The sequence below is a fragment of the Ornithodoros turicata genome, chromosome 5 (genome assembly GCF_037126465.1).
Source record: "Ornithodoros turicata isolate Travis chromosome 5, ASM3712646v1, whole genome shotgun sequence".
NCBI classification, from domain to species: domain Eukaryota; kingdom Metazoa; phylum Arthropoda; class Arachnida; order Ixodida; family Argasidae; genus Ornithodoros; species Ornithodoros turicata.
Genome location: NC_088205.1, coordinates 2,860,524 through 2,874,817, shown reverse-complemented (window position 1 = coordinate 2,874,817; position 14,294 = coordinate 2,860,524). Strand labels below are relative to the sequence as shown.

The window sequence follows — 14,294 nt, the reverse complement described above, 5'->3', positions numbered from 1 at the left end:
TGCACGCGGGAGGGACGCCACCCCTTCCTCAGGCAGAGCATGTTCGTAAAGCAGGCTTCACCTCATGCGGGGAAGCGACAGGTGAAGCCCACATTCGAGAGGTGTCGTTCATATTCTGGAAATAATCGGATATTCGGAAATTCGAATATTGGGTATTCGATTCGCGAATGAAATACTTCGAGTGATCGATATTTGATTCGAATTCGAGAACTCGAATATTCGCACACCCCCTAAAGATAAAGGATTCCGTGAAATTCCGTGCCAAACGAAGGATTCCGCGATATTTCACGGAATCGCGGAAATCCCGGGGCCTTAATTGATGACGTCACTGTGAATCTGTACTGTATACCGGAACCAATGGTAGCGTGCATGACTCAGAATCTTATATCTCAGATAAGATTCTGAGTCATGCACGGTTAGGCAGTTTTAGTAAACCGTTCGTAAGGTTATCGTTCCTATCGGAACCAATCGCAGTCCGGTGTGACTCAGAATCTTACCTACTGATTAGTTCCGGTTGATACCGTGCCTTACCAACGGCTTGCTAAAAGTCTCTGTTGGTTCGGGTAGGTACGATAACTTCACGGTGACGTTATCAACGGTCTACTACCGTGTCTACGTTAGTTGACGTCAGATATGACGTCAGCAGTATGAATAATAAGCAGTGCATAATTAGCCATGGCGTGTTTGCATTCGCGTACTTCGTTTGCGTTGTATTCCCTTCCCCTTTTCCTGACCGAACCATACTAATCACTCAGGGCAGCAGTACCGGACGAGAACTGAGGAAAATAAATCGTATCACGTTTAATGACACATATAAGTTCGAAATGCGCATACAGTTATCACAGGCTTTGACGAAGGGTATACTCACTGGTGAGGGTAGAGTGACAATAAATAAACGAACACTTCCATGGTGAGAAGTACATTTTTGTCTGGAAGAGAAAATTTAAGGGAAAGTTTAGATGGGGGCTCCTCACGTGGCGAGCAGCCGAGCTGTTACGGTGATGTACGGAGAAAACGGAGGACGCATTTTCCCAGTCTGTTCAAGAAATTTCAGTGTGCAGGTGCTTAATTCGTCAGTGAAGACGAGAAAATTAGAGCGCGTTGCGGGGACTGACCATCCCGATTACATTTATCGTCCATTACCTTCTCGATGGCTGTTCTCCGAATTCTAATTCTTATGTCTCCTGGCAACAGCAATCTCCGTCCCACGCTGGAAGAGTGACCTTCAAGAAGCAATGTTGCCACTTGACAGTCATCTGGCAGATCATACTTCTGAAAGCTAGAAATCAGCTACATCATACATCCGCCTAAGATGGAGAAACAATATTTCGAAAGGACACAGTTTGAGTGCATCGGCATAAACTGCGTAAGGTTCTGAAGACACGAGATTTAGCCCGTATAGTGCACGGCATTTCAAACACCTTGCTTGCTCAGTTAGTTGCACCGGCGTTAGCACAGGTATGCACGTCCACATCCTATAGAACCATGTAGTATGTTTTCGAAAGGAATGCAAAAGTGGTCGTAACTTCTTGATTAACTGATGTAGGTTTTTCAAATTGCACATGTATATAGTTGGAGTGAGTCTTCCTCTATACAAAGTTCTACTCAACATAGTCTCCATTAAAAGCGACGCATTTGCACCTTTCGGCACAGCCATATTTGCTTCTATTCTCTTTTGTCTATGTTACTTTCTCTCTCTCTCTCTCTCTCTCATTGCGTCACCGAGACGCCGTGCCGAAGAACTGGAGCAGCAGACGCTTGTTGGATGCCACGCAGTTCCTACGCCGCATTTTCCTCGTCCTACTCACCTTCCCATGACAGCTTGTCCCACTGCATATTTTTCTTTTTTATATACAAATTCACCTCGTTTTGCTTTCAATGTCACGACTGAAGGGCGAAGTTAAGACTATGCTCCAATGACAGTGTTGTGTGGCAACCAAATCCATCGTCGGGTCGATGGACCGGAGAAGATCGTCGTCGATCTCCTGATTTTTTCGCCGATGTTCCAGATTTTTGGAGGTGTTCATGTCGATGGAGAGAAAAGACGAAAATTGTTCTTCGATGTCTGATACGTATGCCCAAAGGAAAGCTCCTTTTAGAGGTAACGAACTACAAGCGTGGAAAGCACGTCAAGGTGTGTCCAATTAGGTTACTTTTATTCTAATCCTATAACTTGTCATTATCCAAAACAACGATGAAGATAACGTGTCACGTTTTTTTTTTACATGTTACCTGATTACATGTTTGGTGGATTAGTTTATAACTGCAAAAACTTTTTCCACAACAGTAATAGTGACGGTAGTCTATTGCTTGTTTCGAGTAACGTATGCAATTCTGAGGATTGCTGTTTGACGTCTTTTAAAGTGAGTCCAACTGCCGTGCAGTTCCGCCCGTAGGTTCCTACGTTCCAAACAATTTACCGTCAAACGGCGGCCCTAAGCTATACCACATTTAAACGTGTTTGCGACAGTGCCTCAAGGTGTTGCTCAAAGTGCCTGCGTTTTTTTTTCTTCTTAAATCTTATTGTATTTTTTTTAAAACTACAAGCATGGAGTAGCCGCCCAAGCAGCACAATGTACTGAAAGTCGAGTGCAATAGGGGTGGACGGGTAGGTGGAAGGCCTTGAACAGACTCTTGAAACTAAAGAACATTGATAAGACACATACCGTCCACCCATATTGCACTCGACTTCCAGTACATTGTGCTGCTTGGGCGGTTCTGAAGTAATCGGCCCAGACGACCTCACATCTAATCTGATCTGCCGCCACGTCAGGCGCTCCTCTTTATAACTACGCGGTACATTCTGGGGCCCCCTTCCCACTCCGAACATGCTACAAACCAACGACCATCTAAAACCATTCCTGTCGCGGAAACTGACTCAACCTCACTAGTCATTCTAAGCCACAACAATGCTCACGCGACTGCTCCATTTAGTTAGTACCATCGGCGGCATCCTAGCGGCGCTTAACCTTGAATCACACACTGATGGAGATGCTCCACTTTGCGCTATTCTTTCCTCGGTCCAGCGGCAAGCGATCGACGCGGAAATGGGTGTCAGGAAAACAATATATAGATGAAAAAAAAAAAAAAGGGCAACTAAAAAAAGAAAAAGAAGAAATAGCAATGAGGAAACCGGATGTCCCGGATATAGGCTTAGCCGCGCCGTCCCCGCCTCTTGTTTCGTGGTTCCGACCGGTCGACCGGTTGGGGCCATTCTCTGACGGCATTCTCGCAAGCGTTCGCCATTGGATAGTTATCGGTCCTTTTGCGAAACACGAACCGCTCTCGCGGACAACTTGTCAAATACTTGCAGCATCTCCCGCGGGGCCTCTAACTTGAGCGAGAGAAGAAAAAAAAGAAAAAAAAAACGTCCGTGTGTGCGGATCTGTCTCTCGCCCTCTTTCAAGTTCGACGGGAGCACCGCCGAATCGTCGGTTGTGGCCCAGTGACTTCCAGTGTTGCTCTTCCTCGTCGTATGCTTCGGTTGTCGTCGTAGCGCCTGGTCGTTCGTCAAGATGTCAACCATCATCAGTCTGGACAGTTTTTTGACTGATTACCTTCATCTTCCGCAAGATCCTCGAACAAAGGACTGGGTGATGGTGAAGTACCCTTCAATGGTGCTGTCTACCATTGGATTGTACCTCTACTTTGTGAAAGTTTGGGGTCCCAACTATATGAAAGGTAGGCAACCGTACAACCTCAAGACGGCCATCTTGCTCTACAATGCTTTCATGGTCGTCGCCAGTACCGTGTTTCTCGTGAGGATACTGAGCCTTACGTACGTCGGAGGTGGGTACAGCCTCTTCTGTCAGGGCCTGGACTACTCCACGGCACCAATGGCCATGGAACTACTCAACGTCTACTGGTGGCTGAGGATAGTCCGTCTCGCAGACTTTCTGGATACTATCTTCTTCGTGCTTCGGAAGAAGTTCAGCCAGGTGTCAGCCCTGCACGTTGTTCATCATGCCCTTGTCGCCTTGGATTGCTGGTTTTGGCATCGCATCGGAACTGATGGACACTCGTCGTTTATCATCTGCCTGAACACGTTCGTTCACGTTGTGATGTACTCCTACTACCTCCTTTCTTCGCTCGGACCTCACATGCAGAAGTACCTGTGGTGGAAGAGGTACCTTACCCAGCTTCAAATCACGCAGTTCATTGTCGCCATGTTCCACGGATCTATTCCCCTATTCTACGACTGTGGTTATCCCAAGCTGTACGTCTATTTCGCTATGCCGCAGGGTGTGCTATTTTTGTACCTCTTCTTCCAATTCTATTTCAAAGTGTACATTCACCGTCCTGGCAAAGGGTTTCATACTGTGTGCAACGCTCAGACGGGATTAATTACTCAAGATGAGAAGCAGCAAGAAGTGAAGAGCAGTTAGCGTAAATATGGTGTTAGAATTACGTTTTTTTTTTCGCGTTTTATTCCCGGTGGTGAATGTTTTGTAAGGACAGGATGTGTGCCGCATGACTGTGCTCCTATAACAGGTCGTAGTTTGCGTGAGTCTGTTACATCATTCCTGTATTTATTGAACGTGAACTCATTGTGTGAAACTTATGTCCCACTGTAAGACACTGTTTTGCGTCAAACGAAGATCCCACTTTACGGGAGGAATAAATACATATTGTTACAGTGAAAATGGTACTGTGTATCTTGATCTCTGTTACATCGCACGCTTTAGATTCTTCAAGAGGGCAAGTTCTGCTGAATAATTACAGACACGGGAACATTGAACGTGACATCGCGACAACTGCAAAGCTCTCGATTGTTTGTTTACCAATTTTCTTATCATGGAATGTTCCTTTGAATGCTTTATATCTGTCCGTTTGAAATATCTATAGAATCCAAGATCAGGCGGGGAAGTCACTATTGGATTTACCATGGCAATCCCAACAGTAGTTCCTGCGCCGAGGCAGAAACAAAATGATAATGAAATGATAAACTCGCATTATCATTCCCTTATTGCATAAAGCACGAATACCACTATCGCGATTGCCACGGCAAGGTAATACGCCATGAAACTACGTACAATGAGAAATGATCTATGGGACTTGTAAATTTAATTTTTTGTTTATTTCTTTCGCCTAACTATAGCAACCACTTTCACGTACACGTACAATGGTACATTATAATATTAAGTTCGAATTCCTTATACGTTTAACGCGATGTATGATGAGCGTATGAAAAACATTCTGTTATAAAATAAACACGACTGAGTATAGTATGATGGTACTGGGTGCTTTGCCCTCGCTGCAATGTTGATTGATTGATTGATTGAAAGTTATGGTGCACTACGAGCGCTAGTTACTTTTCTTCAAGCTGTCGGGGAGGTCGACAAGACTATCTTCTCTGTGTTCGTTGTTCACACTTCCTATGGTAAGTGACTGTGCTGTGTTTCTTTTACGTGTCTTTCCTGCTATCCTTGGTCTCTTCTTTTCATTTATGGCTAACTACTAAGTTTTATTCAGTTTTGCTTTATAAGCGACGTGGAGTAGCCGGCACCCACGTACATGGAGCAAAAAATTCTTTATATTATTTTCATTTTCACTAACTCACGACGGAGCGTTTTCTTTTCTTTTTTTTTTTTCATAAAAGTGTAGAAGTTCACTGTAGAGAGTCGACCTTGTGTTTGACTGTGTCGACCTTGTCGACCTTGCAAGGCCACCTTGTCAAACTGACCTGGTGTTCTGAACTGACATACGAAGTACCTACTAGTAGTACTGACTACGGAGTACCGACCTACTGAGTTACAGGGTAGGTAAGTCAAACGACCTGGTTGTCCGAACTTAAAAAAAAACGCGGAAAGGTCAGCCAAACGGGACGTCGGCTTGCTATTCCGCAACCAAAAGAAAATTAATGGCTTCACTAGGCGCTCGAGGACTTTAGTATTTCCTTTTTATTAACGGCGAATTGTGGTACTGGAAACAAGGGAAAAGCAACGATAAGAGAAGAATAAAAGAGGAAAATCGGAAATTGGATTGGATTGGATGTGAAAGAAAAATATGGAGAGGTTGGTCCCGACCCAGTCAGGACTGGCTACTCCAAAATGTGTTTGTGGATGGAGTCGGAAATACTTTGTTCCCATTGGCTTCATTCCTGTTTTAGGTATTTCAATGTTATCTGAGGCAGTATTTCGTGATGGATATCTCAAAGTACGTGCTCACTTCGAGCTTTTTAGAAAAAGGGTGGCTTTAAATAATGACTGGCTCCAATTCTTCTAAGTCGCGTTTCCCCGAAAACCTCTAATTAAAACGTTATTTAGTGAATTGTAGGTAAGTATACATCTAGCAATCACATACTGTCTTCCACAGAACGTCCGCCCTGCTGTCAGTACTTGAAGTACCAACTACTCAATTACTACTTTCAGTGCATTTTTGTGTACTTTACTTTAAGTACTCTCCTTCAGTACTTTCCCATCAAGTACTCAAGTACCCAACTTGACATGCAACGACAAAAAATGAAGAAATATCCAGTAAGTTTTGTGTCTAGAAGCCGTAATTTTGAACAACAAAATGGATTGATGTCATTTTTCATAGTGTACCAAGAGGTGCACGGATGAATAAATCGGGAAATAAAAATACTGAATAGAATATTTATTTCACTTGTCTACGGAATAAAAATACTAGACGTATGCAAAGCATGCGCTATGCAAACGTTGTAATGTACTTGACGAGTCCTTTAACATGCTTTTCCCAGTACTTTGTACTTTAAGTGCATTTGCAATATGGTACTTTGTACTGTACTTCAAGCATAATTGATTCCAAGTACTTCGTACTTTGTCTTTGTAAAGTGATGCGATGTGTTACATGACATCACATCACTTTGTACTTTGCTTTAAGTACAATTTCGGGGTACTTTTGTCCACCTGCAAAGACGGTATTTGCGCTGCTCTTATATATTTTTTTATTTAAAAAATCTGTATCGAATAAAACAGAAAAACCCTTTATACATAATATATTTTGCATGTCATCATCACTTCTTCATTTATTGTTGTTGTTGTTGCGTGGAAACAAAAAAGGGGATCAGACGCGAACAATATAGAAATAAAAATAAGCGAGACCCGGCTGTAAGCTGGCAGTGAACTTGTACGAGTTAAGAGGGCCCTTAGTTGTATATTCCTATTGTTGTAAAATGTATTACAAATGTAGTGTTTCTTATCCTATCGCTCCACTTCCCAGTTTTTAACACGGTCCTGTGGCCACCACCAATGGAATCTGCATCCGTCCGCACCGATGGTTAGTTAGGACGCTTCGAGCAGTGGTCAAAGATCTTACCGCCAAGATCTAAAAATAGTAATAATAAAAACAAAACAGCCGGACCCAAAAATTCCGCCATGCAAACTTAACTCTAGCCTTCCAGAAACGTTCCTGAAGGTGGTTCTGTGTCTGCGTACGCCGATGACATAACTCTTTCTTACAGAGATAACGCCAGTCTGCGTGAGACGAATTCGCATTTCTAACGAATGTTCCCTTGTCTCTGGAGGCCAGCTTAACTCATCCATCACGGGGTAACCCGAAAGAATTGGAGCATACTGCTTCAAGACCTCGAACGCGTTAGCCAGCACATTTGAACTTCCATTTCAGGAACGCACTCTTTTACAAAAAAAAAAAAAAAAATGTTCTGTTTCTTAGGTAGCTCTGCCGCATCGCTGAGTTTATACTAAGATGTCTTCTATATTTTTTATTTCTTTTGGGGAGGCAGGACGGCACTCGTAAGGCAGTCAGTTCTACAACAACAGCGATCCAGTGGTGGCTGGAGCCTCCCACGTGTGTCCACGTCTTGCACATTACTCTTCGCGCAGTCCTCCAGGTTCTAGGTGATACTGAGCATTCTGCACGTTTACTGGCCCTGTGTTTGTTAGGAACTTCTCGCAGAATGCTGGTTCCTCGCGGGCTCGGTTTGACGTGCGGAGATAATCGGTCGAACCGCCTCTCCCGTGATGTTTGTGATTGATTACGGAAGGCTGCTTGGGGGGTTCTTTACACTTTCTTTACTCTACTGCTCTGTGTCCAAGTGCAACTCTGCTGCTCAAGTCACCGTGTTTCAAATCTGGTAGCCCAATAATATTTAGTTCAGATCAACGACGACAACGGGAACAACAACAAATAGATCGTGACTTTCACCTGCGGTGATTCACCACTGGAGAGCAGTACACTACGCCATTACACGCGAAACATTAGATGCGAGATATGTGAATGAGGTTAAAGTTATGTGCAAGTACGACAATTGAGCTCTCCTCCAATGGCTGCGCTACGCCGCAAAACGAAACTAAACACACACGCACACACCGAGATGAATTCCGTCTCCAAATTCAGTCTCCAATTCCGAATTCAGTCTCCAAACTCCATTCACTCAATAGCGGAAGCCCGCAGGTGTAACTTCACGATAAGAAATTGGAGTTCTTTAGTCGTAGAGCGCTACAACCTTGTTGTTGTGTTTCTTCCTTTCGAGCCCAACAAACTGAACGAGATATTCTCAAAACGAGCAGCAATGAGCACATTTCGTGCAACAACCGTTCCCAATGTGCAATAGGGCAGTGTACTGCCACAGCGGCGGTGAATCGCCCACCCCATCATCATCCAATGTGTGTGTGTATATGTGTGTGTGTGTGTGTCGTGCAGCAACAACAAGTTACACAGGTGAATGAGGCTAAACGAGGCTACAAAGAAGCTATACCCGGTCTGTCCGCACTAAGTGGGTCATTCCAACCTTCCTTCGTTACAGTACAGAGGTTACTCACGCATCCTGGTGCGCAAGCAGTTTTATTATGATTCCAGAAGAACACGGTCATCGTATAAAAAGGTTTTAGATTAAGCTCAATCGCGCGTAGACGCGTGGTGTATACAACGCTATCTTGCCGGTACGTTGTCCCTCCCATGATCACGGCTGCCCTCTTCTTGAGGAGGTGAAGGCAGACACAACAATGACTACCGCTTGAATAGCCACGTTGTAGCGCGTGCTGTTGTAGCAGAGAACACGCAGTCATGCATGTGGAAGAGTGCAGACAACCACTGCTGAGTGGAAAGCACAGTGCTGGACGCGTAGCGGCGCGCTACTGCTAGTGCCGCTACCGTACTCTTACTTCTTTCAGTAGTGTAGTTCCAGTAGGATAGTTGGAATTGCATATCATTCGTGTAGCAGCGAACCGTTTCTGCTTTACTGTTATGTTACCATGAAGCTATCGTAAATACCGGAACCAACTAAACTCTCGTCTTTTTAGATTGTCTTTCCCCGTTTTTTCTCTATTAGATCTGGAGTAGCTTGTCCCGCGGTGAGCGGGATCACATCTCCAAATTTGTTTCTCCTACCATCATCATCATGGTCATCAACAATGGCAGCGTGTATGACTCAGAATCATATTTGTTGATTGGGTGCGGTAGATGCGTTACTTCGCAAATCACGCAGTACACAAACTCTGCCCTTCAGGTTGCGAACAAGACGCGCTTTCACTAAATCACAATTATTCAAGATTGGCTCCCTAGACAACGCAAACTGCGTACATTGTCAGCAAATTGAAACTATCGAGCACATCCTACTGCATTGCTGTGCATATGCTGCTAGAAATACCTTGGCCATCGCAGGAACTCTACGGTGGATCATGTCCTACATCCCACAGGCTCTTTCACTGAAAGGTACGCCAAAATTCGCAGCCTCGTCTGCTTTCTCCAGTAATCTGGCCTCGCTCAAAGGCTATGAGTATACAGCTCGGACTTGTCGGCAACTCTGCAGTGACATCCCTAAATCTTAAATTTCTGGCGTCATCATTCCTTCATCTGTTATCACACCATCTCGACTCATCCTGGCTACAGTCGTGACGCAGCTCACATACGTGAGGCCAACAACGGCAAGTCGGTTTTTTGTCACCACCACCACCACCACCACCTTCGCAAATCAAGTTACCAACGGTCTGCTGCACACTCTGTTTATTTTATTTCATTACATTAAAGCAGACATGTCTGACAATCCTCTTCGTTGTCTACTACTATCTCTGCAGGGTGAGTTAAACTCAACGCATTGTGCTCAAGCATTGCGACTTGTTCCATCCTCCAGGTTGTAACGTTGTAAGCTAGACTGAACGCAGCGAAAAATAATGCATTTCGTTTCTGATATCTCAGAATCTGTGAAATTGTATTTTCTTGTGTGCATCTGCGTACTTTTCAACGTATTGCGGAACACACACCACTGTGCCAAAGAGTAGTGTGGACAATATTAGACGAGTTTTTAGTTGCACACGAGGACCTACGAAGCTATTGTATGTACGTTAGTTACGTATTCCAAATGATTTATTTGCATTAGATTGTTCGCCGCGGATAAACAGCATTTTCTGTCTTGCGGGACAGGGATACAGATATGTATTGGAAACACATTAAAATGGCCCCATGGCCATTCCACAGAAAAGGCTCCCTTTTTCACCAGACATGTGTGAAACTTAGCGCAGGCTAACCATTCCCTCATTTTTTTTTTATGATAAACATATCCCTCCATGTGTGAAACTTTTCTGTCGAGCAAAAATAATTTTAGCTTACATAAGTCATCGAATGTAATGCAGTTATTCAGAATGCATGACATATTTAGTACGAAAGCAAGACAAAAGGAAAATCCAGCAATCCAGTGGACACACGCACACACATAAATGGGATGATGATGATGTGGTGGGTCATTCTCCGCCGTTATGGCGGTACACTGCCCCATTACGCTTGTGGAAGGGATGAGAAAGTGATGACGATGGAAAGGGTGTCCTATTAGATTTCGTCCATTAATCCAGTGCTGGAGAGGAACTCAGCAACAGCTCGTAGGCCTTGCATCAGATGTGACGGGGTCCGACCATGGCCCGAGAATTTTGGCTAAGTCGAACTGCCATTGATCGACGCGTTGGACAATCCAGTGAAGCAGAGATTGGAAACTGCGAATATTTGAACACAGTGTTGTTAGTGGGCACGTATACATAAATAAATAAGTAAATAAATAAATGAAACGAAGCAAGAGTGCTCTCGCAAGAACAACAGCCTTGAAAAACTATGGTGTCCGAGGTGACGCAGACGAGCACAATCTGAAGATATATTGGCTGCAAGTTGTGTGTGTCTGTCTTCTCTTTCTTTTTTGCTGTATGTTTGGCATTTCAATAAGATTAAATAGCACACTGCCGTTAGATACTGTGCATTGTACAATGAGATGGCTGAAGCAGGAGGGTATACAGTAGTGCATGCGAACGGTATTACGTGTTACTTCCATTTGGTGCCACGTCACGTCGCGTAGTCGCTCGGATGATAGCTTTCCACGCCGAGACCGGGATGTGACGCGGGTTTGAATCCGTTCTAATGAGGCTTTCGCCGTGTTTTCCGTCAGACTTTCCAGACGAATGTTCCCCCTGAAGTCGGCCCAGGACTCATTCTAACCCCTGTGTCCTCCAGTCCTTCCTGTTGTCCTCTCTCCACCTGTCCGCGTCTGTACTCACAGTTGCTTCGATGCGTTAACACGGAATTTAATAAAAAAAAACATTTGGTAGTTGTAGCGTTGTCGTTAGTTGTGGTGGATAATTAGAAAAAAAAAAATAATCTCCTTCAGGTTTGACTTGTCAGTGTTGTGTGATTGTAGTACTGTTATTCGTATACGATAAGCCGCATTCTTAAGTGTTCCTTGCCAATTTCCTTCCTTAGTGATATGCGTTTCACCCCGTTGAATCTCTTTCTCATCTCCATTAGGCTAGGGTATACGTCTGCAAGTACCATATATTTCATAAGGATACCATATGCAGGAATTATTTACCAAAGGAATAGCAAGTCGTCCTTTCTGGCTGACTTTTCCTGCCAAAAACACCCCCTATGCCAAATGGCGAAATATCCAAGGTTGCTGAGCATTGCTGACGAGAACTATAGGGCCGTTTCCAAAAAAAATGCACGCACGCTACAAGGGAAGGAAACAGAAATGTGCCAGATCCACCGGCAAGGTCGCCGCTCGCGATTTTCCTTTTTCCTTCTTTTCACCTCGTTTTAACAGTCTTCAAATACCATATAAGTGTTTATCTTTCCCACATCAATGTAGTGCTAAGATTTTTACGTGTTTGTTACCCACCTCCTTGAACTTCACGAGCATACGAAAATGTTCTTGCCTTGAACTCCCACACTTCCTGGATAGGGCAACTTTCCTCCCGCGCGGTGCGTTGGTCAACGTTCATGCGTGCCAGGCACAAAGCGTCGGAAAGAGACAGAAACTAGCCCATACGCCTCCTGCATACGTAAAAAAATCTCTATAGAACGATTATCTTGTTTCCCGGACGCTGATGGGCTCCTCCGCTACTCTGGGTCACCTTCCCCCTCTCCCCGTACGCCAACTATACATGACGCTGTTTTGAGGAGACGTCTCGCCTCATTCTCGTTGCTTGTCGAGACTATAGTGTCTTCTTTTGAAGTGCTGTAAGATTTTTGACAGCCAAGATCCCGCTATACCGACGCCCAATATGTCGACATTGACGTCCTCCTTCACGTCACCCGTTATGGATCTCTACAGGTACATCCTTTCAAAGAGGGACCCGAGGACCATGGGCTGGAGCTTGAGTGGTGATCCCAAGTTCATGTTCCCTGTCATTTTTGCTTACCTCTACATTGTGAAGATAGGTGGGCCGCGATGGATGATGAACCGCAAGCCGTTTCAGAACCTCAAGCCCGTGATCATGGCGTATAACTTCGCCATGGTGGTCACGAATTCCATTTTCTTCGTATTGTACCTTCGGCACTCTTACCTGGGCGGTGGCTACAACTTGTTCTGTCAAGGCGTTACTTATTCGAGAGATGACAACACCATGGCGTTGTTAAACCTGACCTGGTGGTATATCTTCGTGAGGATCGCTGACTTTTTCGATACGATATTCTTTCTGCTGCGTAAGAAGTTCTCCCACATCACCGTGCTTCACGTGGTGCATCACACTCTGGTTGTCTTCAGTGGCTGGCTGTGGATAACATTCGGCTGCGACGGACAAGTTCTTCTGGGGATCTGCTTCAACTCCTTCATTCATATCATCATGTATTCGTACTATTTTCTCGCTGCACTCGGGCCGTCGGTTCAGAAGTATCTCTGGTGGAAGAAGTACTTGACCAGGCTCCAGATCCTCCAGTTCATCATTCTGACGATCCACGTTTCAATACCCATGTTCTACGACTGCGGGTACCCCATGATATTGACCATGCTGGCTACTGCTCAAGGCATGCTGGGGCTGGTACTTTTCATCAACTTTTACATCAATGCGTACTACAGGAAGAGCACGCAAACGAACTTTTGCACGTTACAGGAAGACGTCATTGATAGAAAGGATAAGTAGAACATGTTTTTTTCCCGCTGATAAGTGTTAAATTATATCGTGCAACCTGAATTTTGTGAGGTGGGGGCTCTGTGACGTTCATGCGCGTACGATCACGTCGCTGCCTGTGTAGCTGCAGCGACGTGCTTTGAGCAAGATTATGTCAGTTCCTGCTGGTCGTCATTTTGGAATACGCTTGTAATCGTCAAAACGTGGCGTTAATGGCCTAGTGCTTTGACGATACTGTGCTGGAATGCAGTGTAAGAGTTTGTTTCATTGCATTGCGTTTCGCTAACAAGCTAGTTTTCTTACTCAGGTGAAATACCACATAAGGATACCACGTTGATTTGTGTGGAGTTTTCCAACTGTGTGTTCGCACGCGTCTGTGATCTTTCTATAGCGTCTGTAGAGTCGCAAATTCATAAGTAACTTCTGTTTGATAGGAAAGGTGTGCGATAAAAATTATCTGTGGGGTGTGTACTATATTCATAGGCATAGCATGCATATCAACCGGACTCTTCTTTGGTCTAGTTGGTGCAACATCTTCTGTTTGAACTGAAAGAGAATAACCGCAAAGGGACAGTCTTTCACGTTATTCTCGTCTGTCCGGTCTTTCTCTTACTTGGCGCAGTTCAAACTGAAGATGGGACACCCATTTGATGAAAGGCGAGAAAAGGTTATGAGAGGCATATGTCATGATGGAACACCCTCAGCCTGCTATGTCTGTGTGGTGTTGTGCATGTAGTGGTGTGGTGTAAACGCCTTTTTTTAAGATTAGGATTTACTGAAGTGATGTCAGTGCTATTTTGCCAACGTGTTCTGTGGCATGCATTCCCACCTCATTTTACCATCGTCATTTGATAGCTCATGTGTTCCACCTGTGGGTAGGGAAGGCATCTGCTGCGTAGGAAAGTATTATTTTTAACGGCACATTATTGAGGGTAAAGTACTTTGCTGTACTTTCTGTACAGAAGGATTGGACATCATTCATGTCGT

The 14,294-nt window shown here is 44.5% G+C and overlaps 2 protein-coding genes and 1 long non-coding RNA gene across 3 annotated transcripts in view; all 3 read left to right on the top strand.

The window, feature by feature from the left end:
- LOC135395266 (uncharacterized) overlaps positions 1-14,294 on the top strand; it is a 174,064-nt gene that overhangs the window by 97,428 nt on the left and 62,342 nt on the right. The window lies entirely within an intron of this gene.
- LOC135395260 (very long chain fatty acid elongase AAEL008004-like) lies at positions 3,001-4,442 on the top strand. The gene has a single exon (XM_064626500.1). It carries the CDS (start codon positions 3,516-3,518, stop codon positions 4,383-4,385), a length of 870 nt encoding a protein of 289 aa, XP_064482570.1. The 5' UTR covers positions 3,001-3,515; the 3' UTR covers positions 4,386-4,442.
- Positions 12,462-13,319, top strand: LOC135395145 (very long chain fatty acid elongase AAEL008004-like). The gene has a single exon (XM_064626390.1). The coding sequence runs from the start codon at positions 12,462-12,464 to the stop codon at positions 13,317-13,319; it is 858 nt and encodes a 285-aa protein (XP_064482460.1).

Coding starts and splice junctions, on each gene's coding strand:
- LOC135395260 (XM_064626500.1), top strand. CDS start 3,516: ATGTCAACCATCATCAGTCTGGACAGTTTTTTGACTGATTACCTTCAT.
- LOC135395145 (XM_064626390.1), top strand. CDS start 12,462: ATGTCGACATTGACGTCCTCCTTCACGTCACCCGTTATGGATCTCTAC.